This window comes from Hyperolius riggenbachi, chromosome 10 (assembly GCF_040937935.1).
Source record: "Hyperolius riggenbachi isolate aHypRig1 chromosome 10, aHypRig1.pri, whole genome shotgun sequence".
Classification (NCBI taxonomy): Eukaryota; Metazoa; Chordata; class Amphibia; order Anura; family Hyperoliidae; genus Hyperolius; species Hyperolius riggenbachi.
The window spans coordinates 174,044,039-174,070,621 of record NC_090655.1 but is presented as its reverse complement, the minus strand read 5'-3'; the positions used below and the strand labels follow the sequence as shown (position 1 = coordinate 174,070,621).

Here is a 26,583-nt window from a genome sequence, read left to right as displayed (position 1 = left end):
CTGGAACCTCATGCTGTTTATTTACGGCCCTGGAACCACCGCTAGGACCCAGGGCCTACTATGTCTCGCTGCCTGCCCTCCTGCCTGCTGCCAAATGCCAGTCTGCCACACACACTCATCCTCCTCACGCTGCCTGCTGCTGTATTTCCTCCTGCTGTCTGTGTGTTTCCCCTGCCAGGGAACACGCTACAAGGTGCTGCTGCCCATGCGCCACCAGCTATTACACCCAAAAATAGCTGCATCCATTTGAAAAAAAAATTGTAATTAATTTAGAGGTGTCCGGGTTGAAAACTGTGCTGTCCCAATTGTGTATTGGACACAATGTGGGCTTCACGACCGCTGTCTGGAACCTCATGCTGTTTATTTACAGCCCTGGTACCACCGCTAGGAACCAGGGCCTATTATGTCAGTCACATCACACTGCCTGACACACACTACTCCTCCTCCTGTAGCTGCATTGAGCTTCTGCTGTCTGTGTGCTGCTACCACTGCCAGGGAGAACAGAAGAAGAACTATTTTCTGCTGCCACCTGCCCACCCACTCTCCTACCGAGTACCGACCGACTATTACCACACACTACAAATAGCTGCAAACCTGCAACTACTTCCTCCTCCTGCTGATGTCTGTGTTTTACCACCGCCAGGGTAAACAGAAAAAGGCGCTGTGGCTTGCTATTATGCCACCAACACAAATATAACTATGGTGTTATTAAAATAAAATATTTCCACAAATGAAGTAAAAAAAAATATTACAAAAGAAAGGAAAACCAAGACACATAATATAACGATAGAGAAGAAGAGGAAGAAGAAGATGAAGAAGAAGAAGATATAGAAGAAGAAGATATAGAAGAAGATGAAGAAGATGAAGAAGATATAGAAGAAGAAGATATAGAAGAAGATGAAGAAGAAGAAGATATAGAAGAAGAAGAAGAAGATATAGAAGAAGAAAAAGAAGAAGAAGGAGAAGATACAGAAGAAGAAGAAGAAGAAGATATAGAAGAAGAATATGAAGATATAGAAGAAGAAGAAGAAGAAGAAGAAGAAGAAGAAGAAAAAGAAGAAGAAGAAGAAGAAGAAGAAGAAAAATAAGAATAAGAAGATATAGAAGAAGAAGAAGAAGATGTAGAAGAAGAAGAGGAAGAAGAAGATATAGAAGAAGAAGAAGATATAAAAGAAGAAGATATAAAAGAAGAAGAGGAGGAGGAAGAAGAAGATATAGAAGAAGAAAAAGATATAGAAGAAGAAAAAGATAATTTAAGAAGATATAGAAGAAGAAGAAAAAGAAGAAGATATAGAAGAAGAAGATGAAGACAACGTACATGAAGACTGTTACAACAACTATTTTGGACACACCTTCTCATGCAAACACTTTTCGTGAAGTTAATTTACTATTTTTGATACCTTTTTTATAACTACTACATCAACACTTCAATCACTTGATGTTTTTCTTCATATAAAAGGTGTTTTCATGCATCATTGACCTCCATCATTGACCTCCAATACAAGTTTTACAAGCTATTTAAGGCCAGCTCGAATATTTTACTCGAATACAGACTCGGATAGTGACGTCGGATATCCGAGGTCGAATCGGATATTCGATTAAATCGGATATTGAACTTCGAGTGAATTCGGATAGTTTACTATCCGAATTCGACCAAACTCGAATAGGATAATGAGGTATACGAGCAACACTGCTTCATCTAAGTCACAAAATTAAACATTCACAGTCTGCTTAACCACTTGAGGACCCACCCTTTACCCCCCCTTAAGGACCAGCGCTGGTTTGATTGATCTGTGCTGGGTGGGCTCTGCACCCCCCAGCACAGATCAGGGTGCAGGCAGGGAGATCAGATTGCCCCCCTTTTTTCCCCCCTATGGGGATGATGTGCAGGGGAAGGTCTGATCTCTCCTGCCTGCTGTGGGTGGCGGGGGGGGCACCTCAAAGCCCCCCTCCGCGGCGAAATTCCCCCCTCCCTCTCCTACCTGCTGCCTCCCCCGGTGATCGGGGCTGCACAGGACGGCTATCCGTCCTGTGCAGCCAGTGACAGGACGTCCCCTGTCACATGGCGGCGATCCCCGGCCGCTGATTGGCCGGGGATCGCCGATCTGCCTTACGGCGCTGCTGCGCAGCAGCGCCGTACAAATGTAAACAAAGCGGATTATTTCCGCTTGTGTTTACATCTAGCCTGCGAGCCGCCATCGGCAGCCCGCAGGCTATTCACGGAGCCCCCCGCCGTGATTTGACAGGAAGCAGCCGCTCGTACGAGCGGCTGCTTCCTGATTAATTAGGCTGCAGCTGGCGACGCAGTACTGCGTCGCTGGTCCTGCAGCTGCCACTTTGCCGACGCACGTTATGAGTGTGCGGTCGGCAAGTGGTTAAACTAATACCACACGGATAATTAAATGTTTCCATGTTTTTATTGAACACACGGGGCTTGTGATAACTGTTATCACACTGTGAAAAGTGGTTCGCGCTAGTTTTAGCCTGAAAACAGTTATCGTGCTAGAAAATGCGCATCAACGCACAAACGCAAATTTTTGCGCTCGATAACCGTTTTTTGCACTAGAAAACGCGCGCAAAGCACTTTTTCAAAGCCGTGATAACAGTTATCACGGCTTTGTGAATCAAGCCCACTATGTAAACATTCACAGTGCATATGGAAAAGGTATGTGAACCCTTGGATTTGATAACTGTTTGAACCTCCTTTGGCAGCAACAACTTAAACCAAATGTTTCCTGTACTTGCAGATCAGACAGGCACAACAGTCAGAAGTAATTTTTGACCAATCCTCTTTACAGAACTGTTTCAGTTCAGCAATATTCTTGGGATGTCTGGTGTAAATCACTTTCTTGAGGTCATGCTACAGCATCTTAATTCAGTTGAGGTCAGGACTCTGACTGGGCCACTCCAGAAGGCGTATTTACTTCTGTTTAAAGAGACACTGAAGCGAAAAAAATCATGGTATAATAAATTGGTTGTGTAGTACGGATTATTACTAGAACATTAGTAGCAAAGAAAATATTTCATATTTTTATTTTCAGTTTTTTATTATATTTATATATATATATATATATATATATATATATATATATATATATATATATATATAACATTGCATCATTCTCTAATAGTTGCAGTTTATATACTACTCAGCATTCAAATGATTTTACGGAGAAGGCTAGTGAACTTTTGAACGTTTCTCTGCAGGAATAAAAAAAACAATAGTGTCAGACACTTGAGATAATAAGCTTCAGAAAACAGAGCTCTCTGCGACTTTGAAAATTGTGAAGCTCAGTGGCTGTTTTTATGCAAACAACTGGAGTTTCTTAACTCTTCCTGTACTGGAAACAATATTCGACTTATGTCTCTGCTCCTAAAGTTTTATTTCTTAGCTGTACTACACATACAAATCATTATATCATTTTTTTTTCGATTCAGTGTCTCTTTAAAGAGGATCTGTAACATAAAAAGATCCCCTGGGGGGTACTCACCTCGGGTGGGGGAAGCCTCCGGATCCTAATGAGGCTTCCCACGCCGTCCTCCATCCGTCAGGGGTCTCGCTGCAGCCCTCCGTGGAGTCCGGGCAGCGGTGACGTCATTATTTACCTTCCTGGCTCCAGCGCAGGCGCTCTGACGGCTGTCGGCTCCGAACTACACGGAAATACCCGATCGCCGTCGGGTCTGCTCTACTGCGCAGGCGCAAGTTTCCGGCGCCTGCGCAGTAGAGCGGACCCGACTGAGATCGGGTATTTCCGTGTAGTTCGGAACGGAAAGCCTCCACAGCGCCCCCCGCTGGAGCCAGCAAAGGTAAATATTAAACTAACAGTCGGCACAGTCGCCGGCTGTTCGGAGGGCTGCGGAGAGACCCCCGTGGGACAGAGGACGGCGTGGGAAGCCTCATTAGGATCCGGAGGCTTCCCCCACCCGAGGTGAGTACCCCCCAGGGGATCTTTTTAATGTTACAGAGTCTCTTTAAGCCGTTCTGTTGTTGATTTAATTCTATGCTTTAGGTCATTGTCCTGTTGCAACACCCATCTTCTGCTGCACTTCAGCTGGTGGACAGATGGCCTTAAGTTCTCCTGCAAAATGTCTTGATAAACTTTGGAATTCATTTTTCCTTTGATGATAGCAATCCTTCCAGGCCCTGATGCAGCAAAGCAGCCCCAAACCATGATGCCCTCACCACATACTTCACAGTTGGGCCAAGGTTTTTATGTTGGTGTGCTGTGCCTCATTTTCTCCACACAGTATTGTGTGTTTCTTCCAAACAACTTAACTTTGGTTTCATCTGTCTACAGAATATTTTGCCAGTACTGCTGTGGAACATCCAGGTGCTCTTTTGAAAACTTTAAACGTACAGCATTGTTTTTTGGGAGGGTTTTTTTTGGACAGCAGTGGCTTCCTCTATGGTATCCTTCCATGAACTCCTTTCTTGTTCAGTGTTTTACTTATCATAGATTCACTAACAGGGATGTTAGCATATGCCAGAGACCTTTGTAAGTCTTTAGCTGACACTCTAGGATTCTTCTTCACCTCATTGAGCATTCTGCGTTGTGCTCTTGCAGCCATCTTTACAGGACGGTCACTCCTAGGGAGAGTAGCAGCATTGCTGAACTTTCTCCATTTATAGACAATTTGTCTCACTGTTGACTGATCAACAGCAAGGGTTTTGGAGATACTTTTATAACCCTTTCCAGCTTTATGCAAGTCAACAATTCTTAATCATAGGTCTTCTGAGAGCTCTTTTGTGCGAGGCATCATTCACATCAGGCAATGCTTTTTTTAGAAAAGCAAACCCAAAACTGGTACGTGTTTTTTATAGTGCAGGGCAGCTGTAACCAACACCTCCAATCTCATCTCATTGACTGCACTCCAGATGGCTAGCACCTCACTCCAATTAGCTCTTGGAGATGTCATTAGTGTAGGGGTTCACATACCCTTTCCACCTGCACTGTGAATGTTTACATGGTGTGTTCAATAGAAAACATGGAAACATTTAAATATTTGTGTGGTATTAGTTTAAGCAGACTGTGTTTGTCTATTATTGTGACTTAGATGCAGATCAGATCACATTTTATGCTCAATTTGAGCAGAAATCAAAAGGGTTCACATACATTTCATTGCTACTGTAATTGGGATAATTCTGTAATTGCACACACCTCTTCAGGTTTAGCTGTTCAATTTTTTTTTACCTAACTGTAAGTGAATAGTATATGTCACAAACTGACCACACAAACAGAGGAATTTGTAAAGTGGGGTCATTCTGTAGATTTACACACCCCTTCAAATTGTGAAAGTTAACGTAAAAAATACAATGTAACAGTTTAAAACGGATGTAAACTCAACTCTCTGCTCAAAAAGATAAGCAATCTTAAAATAAAAACACTACTTTGTTACAGCTTACAGAACTCCTGTAATACATCTGCAGTGTGTCTACTTCCTGCTTTCATGGAAGTACAGGAGGAGTTAACATCCTGTGTTTACACATTAACTGTGTCTGCCAAGGACTGTGGAATTTCTACTGAGAGATCATATTACACTTGTGTGATTACTTACTAATGAGGGGGAAATGAACAGGTTCTTCTCTTTTAAACACACAGGGTGAATCCCTCCCTGCTTTTCTTGTGTCATGTGCAAGAGTTGAGATCCACTTTAATGTTGTACCTAACAGCACATTGAAAAGTTCAGTGCCTTATGCTACAGCAGGTGAAATCATGTTATTTTTTGAGGGGTGTGCTGGCACAGAAGCACACAAGCCTGACAGATTAGTAGGAGTGTGTGCTGCTACACCAATACTCTGCCGAGGCCACAGGGGTGCAGTATAGCTGAGGGGGAGCCCTGGGGATTTGTCATCAGCTCTAGGCCCCTGGCATAGATTCCACCATGCTCCCCACTCTGCCCCTTTTCAACCACTTTCAGTTTTAGTCAGAAAGAGATCAAAATTATGATTGGGCAATATATTGGATCATCAATCTTTGGCAGATTTGATCAGTGCCAGATCATCTCCCTAGGGCATGGAGAGAGTCTGGGGACCTGGTGGATGCTAGCCCCCACACAATCTTACAAAAAAAAAAAAGCCTGATGGCGAGTGGGGACATGCTGTGTAGACTTCCTGTCCGCATCAATCAATGGTGGGATGGCCAGCCACCACAGATCTCCCAAGATCCCTGCATCTGATGATATGATACTTACTGGCTCTGATGTATATCCAGAGGCGTAGCTAGGGTTTTCAGTTCCTGGGGACAAATACCACCTTAGCGCCCCCCCAACAGGTGGTCGTGTGTTTCATGAAGCGGAAGTGTTCATGCAGAGTGTGAGCATAGATATGGGTGGAGCCAAACATACATAGTCCATCTGTATAACAGCAGGCTCCATATATGGTCCAATCCCTTTATAGTGAAATTCAAGGGACGGAGACAAGTAGATTACTATGCCAGAATTGGGCATACATACTATCAGGGCCAGATTTGTACCTTTTACCGCCCAAGGCCCACTGTCACCAGACGCCCCCCCCCCCCCCCCCACACACACACACACACAAAAACACACAAACAAACACAACATCTCAGCAGCCCCACATTTAACCTTTCCACCAAGCAAAAGTCTTTAACATGAACCTGACACAAAATACACAAAAAAATACTTAGCTAACGGCCTGGCGTTCTATTGATTGTACCAGGGTGGCGGCATAGCACAATTTTTTTTGATTTTTTTTTTTTAAATCATGTAGCTAGCCTAGCGCTAGCTACATGATGCTCCCCTCCCTGTGGCATCCTTCCCACCCCTCCGATCGCCGCCGGCGCGTATGCCCATAAGGAAATCCCGTTCAGAACGTGATTTCCTTTAGGGCTTCCCCCGTCGCCATGGCGATGAACGGAATGACGCCATTGACGTCATCTACCCTGTGGCTGCAACACTCCCATCTGTGTGCAACCATACTGGATCTGCACAAGCATGGTCCACACATGCCCAGTAGCTCAAAGCCTTTCGTGCATGTCTGTTTCCTCTGTGCTCAAGTGACTTTGTGCTAATGGAAAAGTGAGGACCATACTCATGCGTGCCCAGTACAGTTGCACTTGTACATGGGAGTGCAGCCATGATAAAAATAGGATCCTGGGCAGCAATGAAGGGGCTGAATATGTTCATGAACCCCAGTATAGGTAGCCAGATTCTGTCCATCCCCTTAGTATAGGTAAACAGGTGTGTGTCCCCTACTTTAGCATAGGTAGCCAGATGCCTCCTCCTTCCCCCCACAGAATAGGTAGACAGATGCCATGGTCCCACCTCCTTTTAGAATAGGTAGTCAGATTCTCCCCCCCCCCCCAGTATAGGTAGCCAGTAGCCACATCCCCCTTTAGTATAGGTAGTCAGATTCTGTCACCAGTTCCCCCCCCCCTCCAGTATAGGTAGCCAGCAGGTATGTCCCCCCTTTAGTATAGGTAGTGAGATTATGTCACCCCCCTTCCCCAAGTATAGGTAGCCAGCAGGCATGTCCCCCCTTTAGTATAGGTAGTCAGATTATGTCCCCCCCCCCTTCCCCAAGTATAGGTAGCCAGCAGGCATGTCCCCCCTTTAGTATAGGTAGTCAAATTCTGTCACCAGTTGCCCCCCAGTATAGGTAGCCAGCAGGCATGTCCCCCCTTTAGTATAGGTAGTCAGATTATGTTCCCCCCCCCCCCCTTCCCCAAGTATAGGTAGCCAGCAGGCATGTCCCCCCTTTAGTATAGGTAGTGAGATTATGTCACCCCCCTTCCCCAAGTATAGGTAGCCAGCAGGCATGTCCCCCCTTTAGTATAGGTAGTTAGATTATGTCAATCCCCTTCCCCAAGTATAGGTAGCCAGCAGGCATGTCCCCCTTTAGTATAGTAGTCAGATTAAGTCACCCCCCCCTTCCCTGGAGAGTGGCTGTCCGATGTTGTCCCCTGTCAACTGCCACTCCCCCTCCCCCTCTCCCCCCCCCCCAGCAGGAGCCTATGTGGATGTCGTCTCCCCCCTTCCTCCCCCCCAAACCCCAAGAGAGAGCGGGAGCAGACAGTAACGTACCTCTCCAGACGTCCAGTGCTGCCCCCGAAGTTTCCTCTGTCAGCCGCCGCCGTGCATCTCTCTCCTGCTGGTGACTCCTGTCATGTGACTCATCGGTAACTTGCCAGCGAGACACATGGTAGAGACACCAGCAGGAGAGAGATGCAGCAGCTGACAGAGAAAACTTCGGCGGCAGCGCTGGACGTCTGGAGAGGTACGTTACTCTGCTCCCGCTCTCTCTCGGGGTTTGGGGGGGCAGAAGACATCCGCACAGGCTACTGCTGGGGGCGGGGGAGAGTTGACGGGACAGCATCTGGCGGCCGATCTCCCGGTGGCCGGGGGTTAGTGCGAACTGCGGCTGAGCGCTGAGCTGCGTGACCCACGCTGCCTGTAAAGGGGCGGGCGGCTGCTGATTTGCGGAGCGGTTCTTCTTACCGCTGGTGACAAGTGCAGTAAGCCTGTCACCACCTGCCGCCCTCTGGATTCTCATGGATTCTGCCGCCCTAGGAACAGGCCTCGGGGGCCTTCCCACAAATCCGGCCCTGCATACTATATTTATACAAACACATTTTCAGGACCCAGGGACTAAGATTACTAGACCAGGATTGGTCATACAGGTGCATGGTCAGGACCTGAGGACAGAGTTTACTACTGTATATTAGGATGGGTCATACATTTTATATATAATGTCCTTCATGGTGGTGGATCAGATATTTAAGACCCTCAATGACTCAGAGCAAACTACCGCGATCACTTGACTTCCAATTTGCACCTGTCGTGTAACATTGCGCACACCCACCGGCCGAAAGATGGGTTGCTGAATTCTTTTGTGATGTTGTCATCACTGGATCCATCTTCCTCTGTGGGGTGGTGAGTATTTAGCTTAAAGGGAACCTGAGATGGGTGCATATAGACAAAGCATACATATCTGGGGCTTCCTCCAGTCCCCTCCTGCTTGATCGCTCCCACACCGTCCTTTCCCAACTCCCCGTTCTTCCCCAATTGGCCACAGAAAGTCCTCTGGTCCGGGGCCTACTGCACATGTGCGGTCTGGCTGCGTATGTGCTCCCATCACCTGGAGCATTCTGTGGCTGGGCAGTACAACTGCCCAGGCGCAGAACGCTCCCAGCAACGGGAGCGAGACAGGGGAGAGCACCTGGCCGGACTGCGGATGCACAGACTGGAGGATTTTTCGGGGCCAGTTGCGGGCAAAGGAGAAGGTCGCTGACGACGATGAGGGAGCGACCAGGCTGGACGGGGCTGGAGGAAGCCCCAGGTGTATATACATTTTTAAAGGGGCCCCATCTCAGGTACACTGTACACTCTGTCTGCGCCGGTCTTGCAGTGAACTTTGCTGACCTTTGCCCCGGACATACTGTGCCACGCATGCGCGGTATGTCCTTCCCTCTTCGCTTCTGGCCGGTGCATAGTTACAGGCATAGAAGCAGGCTGACACCTCCGTCTCCTCCAAGCTGCGTGTGCGCTCCACTAAATCAAGCATCACATGCTAAGTGGAGTCGCGCTGGATGCTAGCACTTGGAGTGAGTTCAGAGCGGGCATGATTTTGCACAGGGCATTTATTTTCAATATCGTGCACTCTTTTGTTCAGTAGCAATGGCTAAGCAATGTAAATACTATTGGGCATGTTTAGTTTTACATTGTTTAGCCATTGCTACTGAACAAAAGAGTGCCCGATATTGAAACTAAATCCCCCGTGCAAAATCATCCCCCCTCCGAACTCACTTCTAGTGCTAGCATCCACTTAGCATGTGACGCTTGCTTTAGTGGAGCACACATGCAGCACGGAGAAAACAGAGGTGTCAGCGACAGCGTGTTTCTGCGCCTGTAACTATGCGCCGGCAAAAAGCGAAGAGGGAAGAACATACTGTGTATGCGCAGCGTAATATGTCCGGGGCAAAGGTCAGCAAAGTCGCCGGGACACCGACACAAATACTACAAGAACGGTGGCAGATGGATGGGACCAAGAGGAGCTGCCAGTATGTACTTCTTACCCCCTACCCACTGCATCTACCATTTTTACCAGTTATATATGTCAGGAACACAATCTTTACACTGCAGGTCAAGCATACTTAATCAGCTAGGAGATAATTAGTCAATGTATTGCCCTGATAATGCCTGTCAGGGAGTCCTCTCACCAGACAGCAAGGTCAGGACTTTGAGGTATAGTGTCTTGTCTTTAAAGAGACTCTGAAGTCTCCTGAAAATTAGGTTTTTATTTAAAAAAAACCTCATTACCATTATTGTCCCTCTTAAAACGCCGCAGAACCACGGCTGAAAACCCCCTCAATCACCCCAAACTCACGGGGGTACACGGCAGGCAAAATCCATGACTTTCTTGGTCGTGGATTTTGCTGCTGCCTCTATGCGCATCAATCAGTGCGTATCTCCATCTCTCCCCCGCCCCTCTCGGTGAAGAAAGACTGAGAGGGGCAGGGGAGAGGCGGTGATCCGGGCTGATTGACGCGCATAGAGGCAGAGCTGCGCTGCCTCTATGCGGAAGGAGACTGACGTGTACCCCGTGAGTTTGGGGTGATTGAGGGGGCTTTCAGCCGCGGTTCTGCTGTGTTTTAAGAGGGACAATAATGGTAATGAGGTTTTTAAAATAAAAACCTCATTTTCAGGAGACTTCAGAGTCTCTTTAAATGCTGGTGTTTCCGGATAGGTCTGCTGAGCCTGTCTTAGGCACAGCAGGCTTGTCAGAGTGGCTGCACAGAGGAGAGGAGAGGGCACTGACAGCCCTTCAATCTTTTGTGATAATAAATCAGGGCAGCAGCTCCAGTCTCACCCATCGTCCTGTCCCCATGCTGGCTTGTTCTTGCTTGAAATGCAGCTGCTGCTCTCTTCCTTCGTTCTTCCTTCCCTCACTCAATCATCAGACATCACAACAGAGGGAGGGGCTGGGAGAGGAAGAAAGCATGTAGTTGTCTCCGGGCTTGGGCTGTCATCCATTCTCAGTAACTTTATTAAAGTTTCTCCATGGCAGATAGCGGCAGCGCCCTCTAGTCCCAGCGCCCAGAGACATATGTACCCCTTGTCCCCCACTCCCCCCCATAGCTACCGTATTTTTCGGACTATAAGATGCTCCGCACTATAAGACGCACCTAGTTTTAGAGGACAAAACCATAGGAAAAAAAATAAACTGGTGCATCTTAAAGAGTAACTGTCAGGCTGCAGAAGCTAATTTAAACCTCTATTCTCCTGTGTTAAACAGTTTAGAAGGAAGCTCAAAAGCCATTAGTGAAGATAAACATTTCAGTTACCTTTGATGTGTGCTTATCTTAACCTCTGTTATAGACCCATAAAGACGCAAGCCGCAGCTAAACTGCAAAGCATTCTGGGGCCCTCCCCTCGGCTGCTAATGAGACGGTACAGCAGCTTGTGTAATCAGTCCAGCCACAGCACTGATAAATCTCCGGGCAGACTACACTGCAGGAGTCAGCTATTGTTCCTAGCCACATGGCTCATTAATATTCACTGCACACCGTGTTGTTCAAGAACGAGTGTATCTGTGATCAGAAGCAGGCAGGACATGACGACACATTTGGCTTCACAAACATGGAGCCTGCCATGAGCTGTCAGGAGCATCTATCTCTGCATATACTATATACAAATTCTGTGAAATCCAAACGTGGACAGTGAAATGCATATGTAATGTAAGTACAGCCAATCTTTAGCATCTGATATATGTGTTTATTTTCTCTGAGACCCTATACCTAACAGCTCCTCTTTAAGTGCCAGGCCATCTTATGGTCCTTCCCCTCCCACAAGTTGTCTCTGCTGTAAACTACACTGGCCAGCTAAACTAAAGGTGGCCATATACTGGTCGATTTGCCATCAGATTCGACCAACAGATAGATCCCTCTCTGATCGAATCTGATCAGAGAGGGATCGTATGGCCACTTTACTGCAAACAGATTGTGAACCGATTTCATCCTGAAACCGTTCACAATCTGTGGCGGTGGTGCTCCTGCAGAAGACAGCGGTGATAGCGGGACTCGCACCGGCGGAACAGGTAATGTATTGCCACTGTATTGCGTCGGTTGTCGGGCATTCGAACGCCGCTATCGACGCACTCTCGACCCGAGAAAAATCTTCCGCACGGATGGATCGACGGGAACGATGGATTTTGGACAGAAATCCATCGTTCTGTCAGCGGTGTGCGCGGCGATTTCACAGCCGTTTTGATCACTGTGATCGAAACGGCTGTATATCGGCGGGAAACTCGTTAGGTGTATGGGCCCCTTAACCCTTGCTGGCCAAATAGTTACACTACTGTCCCCACAACCTAAACTAAATTACACTGTCCCCACAACCTACACAAAATTACATTCCCCACAAACTACACTATTTCCAGAACCTACATTAAACTACACTATCCCCACAACCTACACCAAACTAAACTGTCCCCACAACCTACCCTGAACCACACTGTACCCTCAGCCTACATTAACTTACACAGTCCCTACAACCTACACTACAGTACATCAGTTCATTGGGGTACCTGATGTGTCAGGGCTGCAGTGTGATCTGGGCAGAGATGGAAGCTGCCCTCAGTGAGATCGTTCAGGTCTCCCATCTGCTCCGGGTGAACCTCTGCAGATCAGCTGGGGCTGCCCTCATGGTGCATCCGTGTGAGAAGCAGCTCCACAGGAACATCATCCAGGTCTTGGCGGCAGGGAACTGGAGCCAATGTAGGGGCTGCGTGGGCCATCCGCTGGAGCTGCCCTCGTTGTGTACACGGGTGAGAGGCAGCTCCATGGGAACATTAGCAGTCTCGGCAGCGGGGTAACAGCGGTAGGGAGTTGCCCACGTGGTGCCCGCTCACAAGAACATCAGCAGCAGAGAAGACAGTCAGCGACGGGGAGCCAGAGCCGTTGCAGCAGCCACGTGGGCCGTCCTCTCTCTGTAGCTGCCCGTGGTGTGCGCTGTACAGGTACATCGGCGGCAGGGACCTGGAGATGTTGCAGCAGGCCAGCAGCCACATGGGCCGTCCTCTCTCTGTAGCTGCCCGTGGTGCGCGCTGTACAGGTACATCGGCGGCGGGGACCTGGAGATGTTGCAGCAGCCACGTGGGCCGTCCTCTCTCTGTAGCTGCCCGTGGTGCGCGCTGTACAGGTACATCGGCGGCGGGGACCTGGAGATGTTGCAGCAGCCACGTGGGCCGTCCTCTCTCTGTAGCTGCCCGTGGTGCGCGTTGTACAGGTACATCGGCGGCGGGGACCTGGAGATGTTGCAGCAGCCACGTGGGCCGTCCTCTCTCTGTAGCTGCCCGTGGTGCGCGCTGTACAGGTACATCGGCGGCGGGGACCTGTAGATGTTGCAGCAGCCACGTGGGCCGTCCTCTCTCTGTAGCTGCCCGTGGTGCGCGCTGTACAGGAACGTTGGCGGCGGGGAGCTGGAGATGTTGCAGGAGCCACGTGAGCCATACCCTCTCTGTCATTCCCGTGGTGCGCGCTGTACAGGATCATCGGCGGGGACCTGGAGATGTTGCAAGAGCCACGTGGGCCGTCCGCTCGCTGGAGCTGCTCACATGGTGCCCGCTCCAGAGGCACAGCAACGGCGGAGAAACAGTCAGCGGTGATGGAGCTGGAGACACTGCGCCGCCAATTACAGGGCATCCTGGAGTGACGCTCATCAGCCGGATGAGAGCCGCTAAAGAGCCAGAGCGCCGCAGCGACTCTTTGGCTACTATGCAGTCAGTGAAAGAGCTGGTTAGAATGCTGGATCCGATTACAGAAGAAGGACTCGGAGCCCACGGCTTAGGTGAGGGCTTCCGCTATGTCTTGCATCTGACTGTGGGGGACACTTGGCTGCACATTCGGTCTATAAGACACAGGGACTTTTTCCTCCCATTTTTAGGGGAGAAAAAGTGCGTCTTATAATCTGAAAAATATGGTACGTGTCTGTATATATCCATGGTAACGTGAGGCTGAAGATGGTGGAACGCGGTGGCGTAGTGGTTAGTGCTGTCGCCTTGCAGCGCTGGGACCCCGGTTCAAATCACAGCTAGGTCAACATCTGCAAGGAGTGTGTATGTTCTCCCCGTGTCTGCATGGGTTTCCTCTGGGCATTCCGGTTTCCTCCCACATGGCAAACACATACAGATAAGTTAAATGGCTTCCCCTTAAATTGGCCCTAGACTATGATACATGCACTACACGATATAGACATATGACTTAGGTAAGGACTAGATTGTAAGCCCCTCTGAGGGACAGTTACTTGACAAGACAATATACTCTGTACAGCGCTGCGTAATATGTCGGCGCTATATAAATACTTAAATAAATAAATAAACTTGGATGGTGCTTTAGCTCACTCATGGTACAGCAGGCGATGGTTGGGTTACTGTCGAGGGCAGTTATCCGAATCTATGGTGGTAGCGAAGTGCCTTATTGCCACCCAGTTATAACTGGTAACAAACAGAAAGAGATCACATGATAATGGGGACCCGTTGTCTCTAGTTGCCAGTTTACAGAAATTAAAGACACTAAAGAAGTTTAAAATCTTAAACTATGTATGTGGTCATCTTGACCATGATATGTGTTGATTACCTGATTTTTTTATTTTATTTTTATTCAGCTTCTTATTCTGTATAGCACTGATGACACATTTAGAAGTAATACAAATAGTTCAATAAACAAACATCCACAGATTTAGCTATCAAAGTAACTACCAGGTTGTCATTCAATTTTGAGTTGTTATTTTTTTTCGAAATACATTATCTAAGTAATTGTATGTTTCTTTCTAGGACAGAGAGCTGAGACCAGAGGAGATAGAAGGTGAGGATATAATGAATGACTGTAAAAGAATGTATAGCGTCAAATATATTTTGCTAATGGATATGGATTTGAATTTGTAAAAGATCTTTAAGTAGAGCTGCATCCGATTCACATCAGTACATACATTTTATTTTTATTTTGCAGCAGTGATTCTCATATTAGGTCTCTGTAAACTCTTAATCAGGGGTGCTCGGATACCTCTTTTCAAAATCCGAATTGATCCGGATACCCAGATATCCGCATCCGATTCGGATATCCGCATTCAAACGTTCTGCGATCCGCGTTCATGCAGATATCCGAACGCATTATCCGCGGATATCCAACCTATTCGGATATCCGCATAGAAAACCGGAAGTGGCCTCTAAGTTGCTTTTAAAACGCTTCTCAGTCACCATGCCACCGGCCGCACTGAAGCACCTTTCGGACAGCACGCTGGAAGGGGGGCAAGCAAGGACTTCCAGGGCGTACTGCGCCAGCTCGCTCCAAATCTCCAGGTGCTTGACCCAGTAATCCAAGGGGTCCACAGGGGTTTCGCTGTCATTCCTGTCAAGCCCGCTGTAGAACCCCATGTAGTCTGCCACCATCCGGGTCAGGTGCTGGTTCTGGCTTTGATAGCCACATGCTGCTGCAGGCACCTCCTCATTCGGCAGCTGTACCGGCGTGGCGTACAGCGCCTTTGTGAGAGACAGCAGGTTTGATGGGCGCCTGCTGCTGATGGACCCAGGCACTTGCTGCTGTGCTGGCTGGACTGTGACAGCAGGAGGGTGGGAAGTCTAGGGGAAGGCTTCCTCCAAGCGCCGAACCAGGGACCTCTGCAAGTCCCTCATTCGGCACACAGGGTCTCCTCCTGCAGGCAGGAACTGATGCAGCTTCCCCTTCAGACGTGGGTCCAGCATCAGGGTGATCCACATGTCCTCCCGAGCACGCATCTGCTTGACTCTTGGATCACTGTGCAGACACTGCAGCATGTGCGCTGCCATGGGGAAGAGGTGTGCCATCTCTGCTGAAACATACTCATCTTCACACCCAGTGCTGTCCTCCTCCTCTGATTCCTGAGCCTCCCCCTGCTCTCTCCACCCCCGCACCACTGCAGCTGCACTCCGCTGTGCCCCCTCATCTTCGAGGTCAGGGACCTCCAATTCCTCCAAGTCCTCCAACTCAAAGTCCTCAACCTCCTCCTCCTGACGCACAGAGGTGGACTGTGAAGGCTGCTGCTGCTGCTCCTGCTGGATCAAGGCTGCCTCTCCCACTTCCAGCAGAGCGTCGAGGGCCTTCTCCAGAATGCACACCATGGTCACCCACTCACATAGCAATGCACAGTCCCGGCTGACCATGTTGGTGGCCTCCAGGAAGGGTGCCAGCACAAAGCACAACGGCTGCATTTTTTCCACTCTGCATTCAGGATGATGTCCGGGAGGTGGGTGGTGCCTGTCCCGAACACGGTGGCGTCCGCGGTGGCTCTGGCCAGGTATCAGTTGAAAGCCTGCCTCTGTTCAACCAGACGCTCTAACATGGCCAGGGTGGAGTTCCATCGTGTTGCAACATCAATAATGAGCCGGTGCCATGGGAGGTTCAGCTCCAGCTGTACGGCTTCCAGGGCCGCTGAGGCACCGCCCAAGTGGCGGAAATAACCCGCGGTTTTACGAGCCTCTTTCAAAAGTGGGTCCATCCCCTGGTAGGTGCTCAAAAATGTTTGCACCACCAGGTTCAGAACGTGGGCCAGACAGGGGATGTGGGTGAGGTCTCCCCGGTGGATGGCAGCAACAAGGTTGGCCCCATTGTCGGACACCACCCCTCTCCGACTCTGAGGCCTCTAGGTGTCAACCAACTCCTCTCCTGCTCTTGGAGTTTTTCCAGGACGTGGTCTGCCGTCAGCCTGTGCTTCCCCAGGCTGACCATCTCCAGCAGCGCTTGGCAGTGGCGGGCCTTCACACTGCTGCTGAGGCGGGGGCGTTTGGCGGAGGGTGGAACCGGACCACAGGAACCTGCTGACCTTTCCCTGTCCCTGCTGTGGGGTGGCACCACCCACTGGATTGCTGTTGTGGCCGATGCTGCTGTCCCCTCCTCACCCCCTTCCACCTAACTGATCCAGTGCGCCATGAAGGACAAATAGCGTCCTGTCCCAAACCTGCTGCTCCAGGAGTCCATGGTCATATGGACCCGCTCACCCATTGCATGATCCAACCCACGCTCCACGTTGGCCATCGCGAAGCAGTGCAGTGCTGGGATGGCCGTGCGTGAGAAGTAGTGCCGGCTGGGTATTGGCCAATCCAGCGCTGCGCTCTGCAGGAGCGCACGCATGTTGCTCCCCTCCTGCACAAAGGAGTACGGGAGGAGCTGGGAAGACATGGCCCGTGCAAGCAGGCCGTTCAGCTGGCAGATGCGACGGCTGCTGGGAGGCTGAGCCCTGACCACAAAGGACTCGCTCAGCAGGGTCTGTTGGCGTCTCTTATACGGGAAGAGGAGGAGGGAGCAGAGGAGACCGCTGAGAACTGGCTGCCTGAACAGGCATCAGTGTCGGCAGGAGTGGCACTGGCAAAGGAGGTTCTGGTGGTGCTTTTGGTCGGAACACTGCCAGCGCCAGCTTCCTTCAGCCTCTTGAACTCCTCATGTTCGTAAAGATGTTGGTTGGCCAGGTGGTTGATGAAGCTGGAGGTGCCGTAGTTGGAGGGGTTGCAACCTCTGCTCAGCTTCACCTGGCACACGTTACAAGTCACGAACTTGCTGTCTACTGAGGGCAGATAAAAAAAAAGCCAGATTGGGGATTGTAATTTGCCCTTACGCCCTGAATGAGCTGCTGCTGCTTTCTTTTGGCCTGCAGTGGTTGGGGCCTAGGGTTGAGTGGTGCGGCTGGTGGTAGTGGCAAAAGATGAAGTAGCAGGCTGCCAGATTCGGATATCCGCATGATATCCGTGGATATCCGGCATGTGGCAAAATATCCGCATAGAGCTATCCGGATTTTGCCCCAACTAGCTGGAATCCGAATTCGATCCGGAACGCGTAAAAAAGTTCGGATATCCGGGTTACCCGGATATCCGGAATCCGGATGAGCAACCCTGCTCTTAATCCATGAATTTGTGGCTAAAACTTAAAGGACAACTGAAGAGAGAGGTATATGGAGGCTGCCATGTTTATTTCATTTTAAGCAATACCAGTTGCCTGGCATCCCTGCGGACCCTCTGCCTCTAATGTTTTAAGCCATAGACCATGCAGCAGATCAGGTGTTTCTGACATTATTGTTATCTGATATCTGACAGATTAGCTGCATGCTTGTTTCTGGTGTTATTTAGACATCTCTGCAGCCAAACAGACCCGCAGGGATGCCAGGCAACTGGTATTGTTTAAAAGGAAGAAAAAAATAGCAGCCTCCATAGTCTTCTCACTTCAGTTGCCTTTTAAAGGAAACCTGAACTGAGATGGATATAGGGGTAGCACAGAATTTTGGCACCTGCAAGTAGTGGAAGTTTAAGTGCCACCATGGGCACCCATTGAAATAGCAGTACCGAGGGGAAATTTGGGTGCCCACTGGGTCCAGTACCCTATGTTAAATTACCTTCATGTGGCACCCATGGCAGCACCTGAACAGTTGCGTTTTTGGGGTTTTTTTGTGTTGATTGCTGCGGGGTGGTTAAGGCTAGGCATGGGGCTTTGTTGTTAAGGTTAGGCGGTTGGGTAGGGCGTTTGAGTGGGTGTAAGGGTTAGGCATCGGGGGAAGGGTTCTGTGTGAGTGTAGGGTTATGTTTAGCTATAGTAAAATATCAGTATTTAATGATGATATTTTATGAACCTTCTTTACACTTTAATAGAAGGATATCAGTAAATTTACTGATATTCTATTACCTTTCCTGGGTGCCCACATTTCCTGGGGCCCTTTTATTACATGCGCGTATATTATCTCCTTCTAAGCACTGGAAATTCTTGGGCGGTCCTGCTGATCCTCTGCCTCTAATACGTTGAGGCATTGAACCATAGAACAAACATGCAGATCAAGTGTCCTTTTAAACATTAACAGTTGCCTAACCTGTTGATCCTCTGCCTCAAATACTTTTATCCATAGACCCTGAACAAGCATGCAGCAGATTGGGTGTTTCTGACATTATTGTCAGACCTGAAAAGATTAGCTATATGCATGTTTTTGGTGTTATTCAGACACTACTGGAGCCAAATAGATTAGCAGGGCTGACAGGCAACTGGTATTGTTTAAAGGAAATAAAAATGGAGCCTCCATATACTTCTCACTACAGTTTTCCTTTAAGACATGCAACTGCCACACCTCTAATCACACCCCACCACACCCCTAGCCATGCATACCACTAAAAATGCATTAACAAAAGATGTAATTTTTTAATTCAAATCAGACCGGTGCTGTCTATGACCCTAGTTTTATTTCATATTAACATTTGAAATTAAGAAATATATCGATTTAAAGGCTGGGTATAAGGGTTGGAGCCAATTAAACCCATTTTAATTTGAATTGTCCTGAAAGAGGGACAAATGAAGAAGAACGAGGAACAGATGGATTTGTTTTCGAAAGAGGGGCTGTCCCTCTGAGAAAGGGACATAGTTACATAGTTACATAGTTATTTTGGTTGAAAAAAGACATACGTCCATCGAGTTCAACCAGTATAAAGTACAACACCAGCCCACTCCCTCACATATCCCTGTTGATCCAAAGGAAGGCGAAAAAAACCCTTACAAGGCATGGTCCAATTAGCCCCTAAAGGGAAAAATTCCTTCCTGACTCCAGATGGCAATCAGATAAAATCCCTGGATCAACATCATTAGGCATAACCTAGTAATTGTAGCCATGGATGTCTTTCAACGCAAGGAAAGCATGTAAGCCCCCTTTAAATGCAGGTATAGCGTTTGCCATAACGACTTCCTGTGGCAATGCATTCCACATCTTAATCACTCTTACTGTAAAGAACCCTTTCCTAAATAAATGGCTAAAACGTTTTTCCTCCATGCGCAGATCATGTCCTCTAGTCCTTTGAGAAGGCCTAGGGACAAAAAGCTCATCCGCCAAGCTATTATATTGCCCTCTGATGTATTTATACATGTTAATTAGATCCCCTCTAAGGCGTCTTTTCTCTAGACTAAATAAACCCAGTTTATCTAACCTTTCTTGATAAGTGAGACCTTCCATCCCACGTATCAATTTTGTTGCTCGTCTCTGCACCTGCTCTAAAACTGCAATATCTTTTTTGTAATGTGGTGCCCAGAACTGAATTCCATATTCCAGATGTGGCCTTACTAGAGAGTTAAACAGGGGCAATATTATGCTAGCATCTCAAGTTTTTATTTCCCTTTTAATGCATTCCAAAATTTTGTTCGCTTTAGCTGCAGCGGCTTGGCATTGAGTACGAATATTTAACTTGTTGTCAATGAGTACTCCTAAGTCCTTCTCCAAGTTTGATGTCCCCAACTGTATCCCATTTATTTTGTGTGGTGCTAGACCATTAGTACGTCCAAAATGCATGACTTTACATTTGTCAACATTGAATTTCATCTGCCATGTATGTGCCCATATAGCCATCCTATCCAGATCCTGTTGCAATATGACACTATCTTCCTGAGAGTTGATGATTCTGCACAATTTTGTATCATCTGCAAAAATAGCAACATTGCTCACTACTGCATCTACTAGGTCATTAATAAATAAATTGAAGAGCACTGGACCCATAACAGACCCCTGTGGGACCCCACTGCTAAGAGTCTCCCATTTTGAGTACGATCCATTGACCACAACTCTTTGTTTTCTGTCCATTAGCCAGTTCCCTATCCATGAACACAGACTCTTTCCCAGTCCTTGCATCCTCAACTTTTGCACCAGACTTTTGTGGGGAACAGTGTCGAAGGCCTTTGGAAAGTCCAAGTATATCACATCTACAGCATTCCCAATATCCATATTAGCATTCACTACCTCATAAAAGCTGAGCATGTTAGTCAAACAGGACCTGTCTTTAGTAAACCCATGTTGATGCTGAGAAATAAGATTATTTTCTACTGTGAAGTCATGTATAGTATCTCTTAGTAACCCCTCAAATAGTTTGCCTACAACTGATGTTAATCTTACAGGTCTATAATTTCCTGGATCTGATTTTTTGCCCTTCTTAAATAATGGGAAAACGTGGGCTGTACGCCAATCCACTGGGACTCTGCCAGTTGCAAGAGAGTCACAAAAGATAAGATAAAGAGGTTTATCTATAACTGAACTTAATTCTCTTAGAACCCGAGGATGCATGTCATCCGGGCCAGGTGCCTTGTCTATTTTTAATTTATTTAGTCTTGCCTTCACTTCTTCCTGCGTTAAGTATTTAATATTACAGTTAGAAGATTGAGACTCTTCCGCCTCTGTAGTTTGCAACAATACTGTTTCTTTTGTGAAGACAGAAGCAAATAAAGCATTTAATAACTCTGCCTTACCTTGGTCATCCACCATTGAGTTCCCATCCTCATCCTTTAGGAGTCCTATACAGTCAACCTTTCTTTTTTTAGAGTTAATGTACTAGTAAAACTTTTTTGGGTTAGATTTGATATCCTTAGCGATTTGTTTTTCAGCTTCAATCTTTGCCTGCCTAATTTCTTTTTTACAATTTTTATTGCACTCCTTATAATTGCTTAGTGCAGCCTCAGTTCCCTCCTGTTTTAAGACCTTATAGGCATTCTTTTTCCTCTTCATTTTATCTTTAACCTTTCTATTCATCCATAGAGGCCTTTTTTTATTCCTAGATATTTTGTTTCCATATGGGATATACATACTACAATATCGATTGAGTATACGTTTAAAAGCTTGCCATTTCCCTTCAGTGTCTTCCCCTTGTAGTACACTATCCCAGTTCACCAAACTTAGTGCCTGCCTAATTTGATTGAACTTTGCTTTTCTAAAATTCATAGTTTTAGTGGTCCCGCTGCCCCGTGGCCTACCAGTCACCAGATCAAACGTTATCATGTTGTGATCACTATTTCCCAAATGTTCTTGAACCTGCAAATTTGATACATTATCTGGTCTATTAGAAATGATCAGATCCAGTAACGCATTTTTACTTGCAGCTTTTTCAATCTGCTGTAGTAATCGCAGTTCTGCAGCTTCATTAATAAGAGGTGGCCTGTAGCATACCCCAATAAGCAATTGGCAACTTTTATTTCCACCATGAATATTTACCCAAACGGACTCCACATCTTCGCAATCTTCCTCCATCTCATCGTTGAGGACAGCTGTAAGAGAATTCTTAACAAAGAGACAAACTCTGTAAACTATGGATCTACTGCCTTACATTGCTTTCTGAGTGGCGTTATGGCTGGGAAGCAGGAAATTTGGGTGCATGAGGCTAGTGGACAAAAATGGGCACCGCCATTGACTCTTATGTTAAATAAGAGCCACTGACTCTCCCATTGGGATCTATAAGGGAGCAGCATGGGCTGGATGCATGGAAGGGGTGTATGGAAGGGTGCAGAAAGTGGCAATGGGGGCAAACTCTCAGAAAAAGTCCAGGACAGGAGAGAGCCTCTCTATCAGTGAAAGAGTTTGCAACACTGGCGCGAGTCACGTGTCCATGTTATTAAATATTTACATGCAATAATTTTCATTGTTAAATATAACATACATGTGTGGTGTGAGAGTGAATTCAATAGTAAAATACAATGCTGAAGGGCTTAAAAGTGAATACTGTAGGGAAGGGTTGAAATGTCTATATGTATAATTATTATTAGTAGTAGTATTGTTAGTACTTTTTAAAGCACACAATTTATTTTAATAGCTTTAGTGTCTTCCAGAATTACTGTATATGCTAGCCAGTGCTCCAAAACAGAGCTTAACAAGGGCCAAGTATGATGGTTGGGTGTCTGGCCAACCAGCAGTCAGATCCCAGCTAAATTTTTGTGACTTCAGGGAGCACTGGGATCTGGGATAGAAATATACCTGTCTTGCTTTTGTATACATCTCTGCTCATAACAGTATCATTCTCTCTTTAGAACTAAGAGAAGCATTTAAAGAATTTGACCGGGACAAGGATGGATTCATTGGCTACAAAGAACTGGGAGAGTGTATGAGGACTATGGGATACATGCCTACTGAGATGGAACTCATCGAGCTCTCACAGAAAATCAGTTAGTGTTTGTCTGTGGATGTGTGTATATGTTTTTGTGTGTAAAGGTGCCCATACATGGTACAATTTTTCATTTTTTTCGATTAGATAATTTAGTTTGATTCCTCCGTTAGATCGAATATAAAGATTTTTCCAGCATGTCCAATCAGATTTTTCTCAAAAAACAGGATAATCGTTCGAATTTCTTGATCGAAAATAAAAATATTTTCAACTCTCATTTGATTTGATCATTTAGATTGAATAAATGGGAAAATCAAATGTTTTATTGTATCGTGTATGGGCACTATAATAGTGATGCATGGAAGCATTATAGGATACCCGAGCTGGAGCAATAAGTCTAAAAGGAGGTTATATTGAGGTGTGTGGAGCAGTGAAGAGGCCTACCACTCCTCCAATGCATTTCCACGCCCCACTGTCTTCGCTGCAAAAGGTTCCATTACTTTGGCCACTAATCCAACTTGGGTGTGTGCAGTAGATCAGTTTACCCTTGTGGCTGCACTCTACAACAACCTCCTGCACAGGAGCGTAACTAGAGAAGAGCAGCGTCTGAAGTTGCAGGGGGGCCCAGATCTGTGGGGGGCCCCAACTACTAACCTTCCCTTCCTCCGATACAGGGGACCATACTTCAGATCAGGTGTTTTTGTGGCTACACTTGTTATGGGTGTGAAGATCATGATTGCCACACTTGTTTCATGCTACTTGCGAGATGAGCCCAAAGGCCGCGAAGACTCAATTTTTATTGAACATGTTTTCAAAATGTAACAATACAGTCCATTTGCATCATGGGAGGGCATATTATAAAGACAGAAGCATAATCAGTTTACAACCATACCATATACTTTGATCAGAACAGATTGCATAACAAAACAGGTCATCCATAGTTGCTAAGTGTCAAGGCAATGAGCAAATTAGCACCTAAAATGGGTAACAGTAAATTCGGGCGCCTGAGGCTAGTGGACAAATCGGGCGCCGCCATTCACTCCTATAATAAATATCGTTTAATGGGCGCCCGATAGGAAAAAAGGGCGCCGGAGAAAACTAACGTTTTAAAAGCGGCGCCCGGAGACTTAATGTTTTATTACTGTTTCTCATGATTACACATTATTTAATTATTTATACATTTTTAAATATTATTTTTAAACGAAAAACAGTACAATATTTTTTTCCAAACATTATTTTTAAACGAAAAACAGTACTTTTTTTTTTTTTTAACTTATTTTTAAACGAAAAAAAACAACAGGGGGGTCTTAGGTTTAGGCACCAACAGGGGGGTCTTAGGCTTTAGGCCCCAACAGGGGGGTCTCAGGTTTAGGCACCAACAGGGGGTCTTAGGTTTAGGCACCAAAAGGGGGGTCTTAGGTTTAGGCACCAACAGGGGGGTCTTAGGTTTAGGCACCAACAGGGGGTCTTAGGTTTAGGCACCAACAGGGGGGTCTTAGGTTTAGGCACCAACAGGGGGGTCTTAGGTTTAGGCACTAACAGGGGGGTCTTAGGTTTAGGCACCAACAGGGGGGTCTTAGGTTTAGGCACTAACAGGGGGGTCTAGGGGTTAGGGGTAGGTACAGGGAGGGTTACTTAGGCACCAACAGGGGGGGTCTTAGGTTTAGGCATCAACAGGGGGGTCTAGGGGTTAGGGGTAGGTACAGGGAGGGTTACTTAGTAATTTTTTTTTAAACGTTATTATACGTTTCACTATTTAAACGAAAGATTAACGTTTTTACAATCGCCGATTTAATGCACATTATTTAATGATTTATAACTTTAAAAAACATTAATTTTAAACGAAATACAGTACAATACATTTTTAAACGTTATCCATGCTTATCGTTAAAAACCCGGCGCCCTTTTTTCCCAGCGCCCCTTTTTAACGTACGCCCTAAAATGAATGTCTCTCTGATTTAAACAAGACCAAAGAACCAAAGAAAAAGAAAAGAAAAAGGAAAAAAAAAACAAAAAAAAAAACAGTAAACCAAGATTGCCCGTGGTAAAGCTATCAGAGCCCCTAGTATCTTCCCATTCCTTCCACCCAAATTCATAAGGCAGCCAGCCAAGAAGCCTACCATATGCATAGAAACTCGCCCTATTTTTACAATTAGACGCTATGGCTAGAGGTGGGCTGAACGGTTTGCCGGCGAACGGTTCCAGGCGAACCTCGGGTGTTTCGCCTTCGCCGGCGAAGGCGAACTTTCCCGGAAGTTCAATTCGCCCCATAATGCTCTATGAGGGTCAACTTTGACCCTCTGCATCACAGTCAGCAGGCGCATTGTAGTCAATCCGGCTATACTAAGCCCTGGAGCCCCACCCCCCTTATATAAGGCAGGCTCCGGCGGCCATTAGCCTCACTCATGTGCCTGCTAGAGACAGACTAGGGACAGCTGCTGCCGACTTGTTTTCCTAGGGACAGATTAGTCAGGCTCTTGCCTTCTTAGCTTGCTCCTAGCTGAATCTTATTGCTATAATAGCACCCCAGAACAGCTCTTTTCAGAGCTCATCCTGCTCGTGTGATCAATTTTTTTTTCTGTGTTTGAAACTGACACTTGTGTTGTTTAGACAGCATTGCTAATTCATACTGTGTGTCCCACTGCCAGCAGCAGCAGCAGCAGCACATTCAGTGACTACCTGTGTGTGTGAGACACTTGTGTTGCTTAGACAGCATTGCTAATTCATAATGTGTGTGTCCCACTGCCAGCAGCCCACCAGCATTCAGCAGCACATTCAGTGACTACGAGTGTGTGTGACAGGGAGCTGCACATTGTACTACCCACCCAGTACTGCATTAACCTACTACTAGTACCTGTTGTGTTTAGTTAACCCACCTCATCACTGCATACACCTACGTTTGTGTTGAGTGAACCCACCTCACTGCACATAACTACCTTTTGGGTTGAGTGAACTCACCTCACTGCATATCTACCTTTTCTGTTGAGTGAACTCACCTCACTGCATATAACTACCTTTGTGTTGAGTGAACTCAGCTGACTGCATCTAACTACCTGTTGTGTTCAGTGAACTCACCTCACTGCATATATAACTAACTTTGGGTTGAGTGAACTCACTTCACTGCATATCTACCATTTCTGTTGAGTGAACTCACCTCACTGCATATATAACTACCTTTGGGTTGAGTGAACTCACCTCACTGCATATCTACCTTTTCTGTTGAGTGAACTCACCTCACTGCATATAACTACCTTTGTGTTGAGTGAACTCAGCTGACTGCATCTAACTACCTTTTGTGTTCAGTGAACTCACCTCACTGCATATATAACTACCTTTGGGTTGAGTGAACTCACCTCACTGCATATCTACCTTTTCTGTTGAGTGAACTCACCTCACTGCATATCTACCTTTTCTGTTGAGTGAACTCACCTCACTGCATATATAACTACCTTTGGGTTGAGTGAACTCACCTCACTGCATATCTACCTTTTCTGTTGAGTGAACTCACCTCACTGCATATATAACTACCTTTGGGTTGAGTGAACTCACCTCACTGCATATCTACCTTTTCTGTTGAGTTATCTCACCTCACTGCATATAACTACCTTTGTGTTGAGCGAACTCAGCTGACTGCATCTAACTACCTTTTGTGTTCAGGGAACTCACCTCACTACATATATAACTACCTTTGGGTTGAGTGAACTCACTTCACT

The 26,583-nt window shown here is 46.8% G+C and overlaps 1 protein-coding gene across 4 annotated transcripts in view; it reads left to right on the top strand.

Annotated features, from left to right (window-relative positions):
• The window catches only part of LOC137533954 (calcium-binding protein 2-like), a 619,507-nt gene that overhangs the window by 196,272 nt on the left and 396,652 nt on the right, over positions 1 to 26,583 (top strand). For 3 of the 4 annotated variants that reach the window (XM_068255280.1, XM_068255278.1, XM_068255277.1), the window contains 2 exons: positions 14,792 to 14,822; positions 22,797 to 22,931. In XM_068255280.1, coding sequence (XP_068111381.1) covers positions 14,792 to 14,822; positions 22,797 to 22,931 — 166 coding nt within the window. The remainder of the gene's footprint in view (positions 1 to 14,791; positions 14,823 to 22,796; positions 22,932 to 26,583) is intronic. The other variant, XM_068255279.1, reaches the window with a different exon arrangement.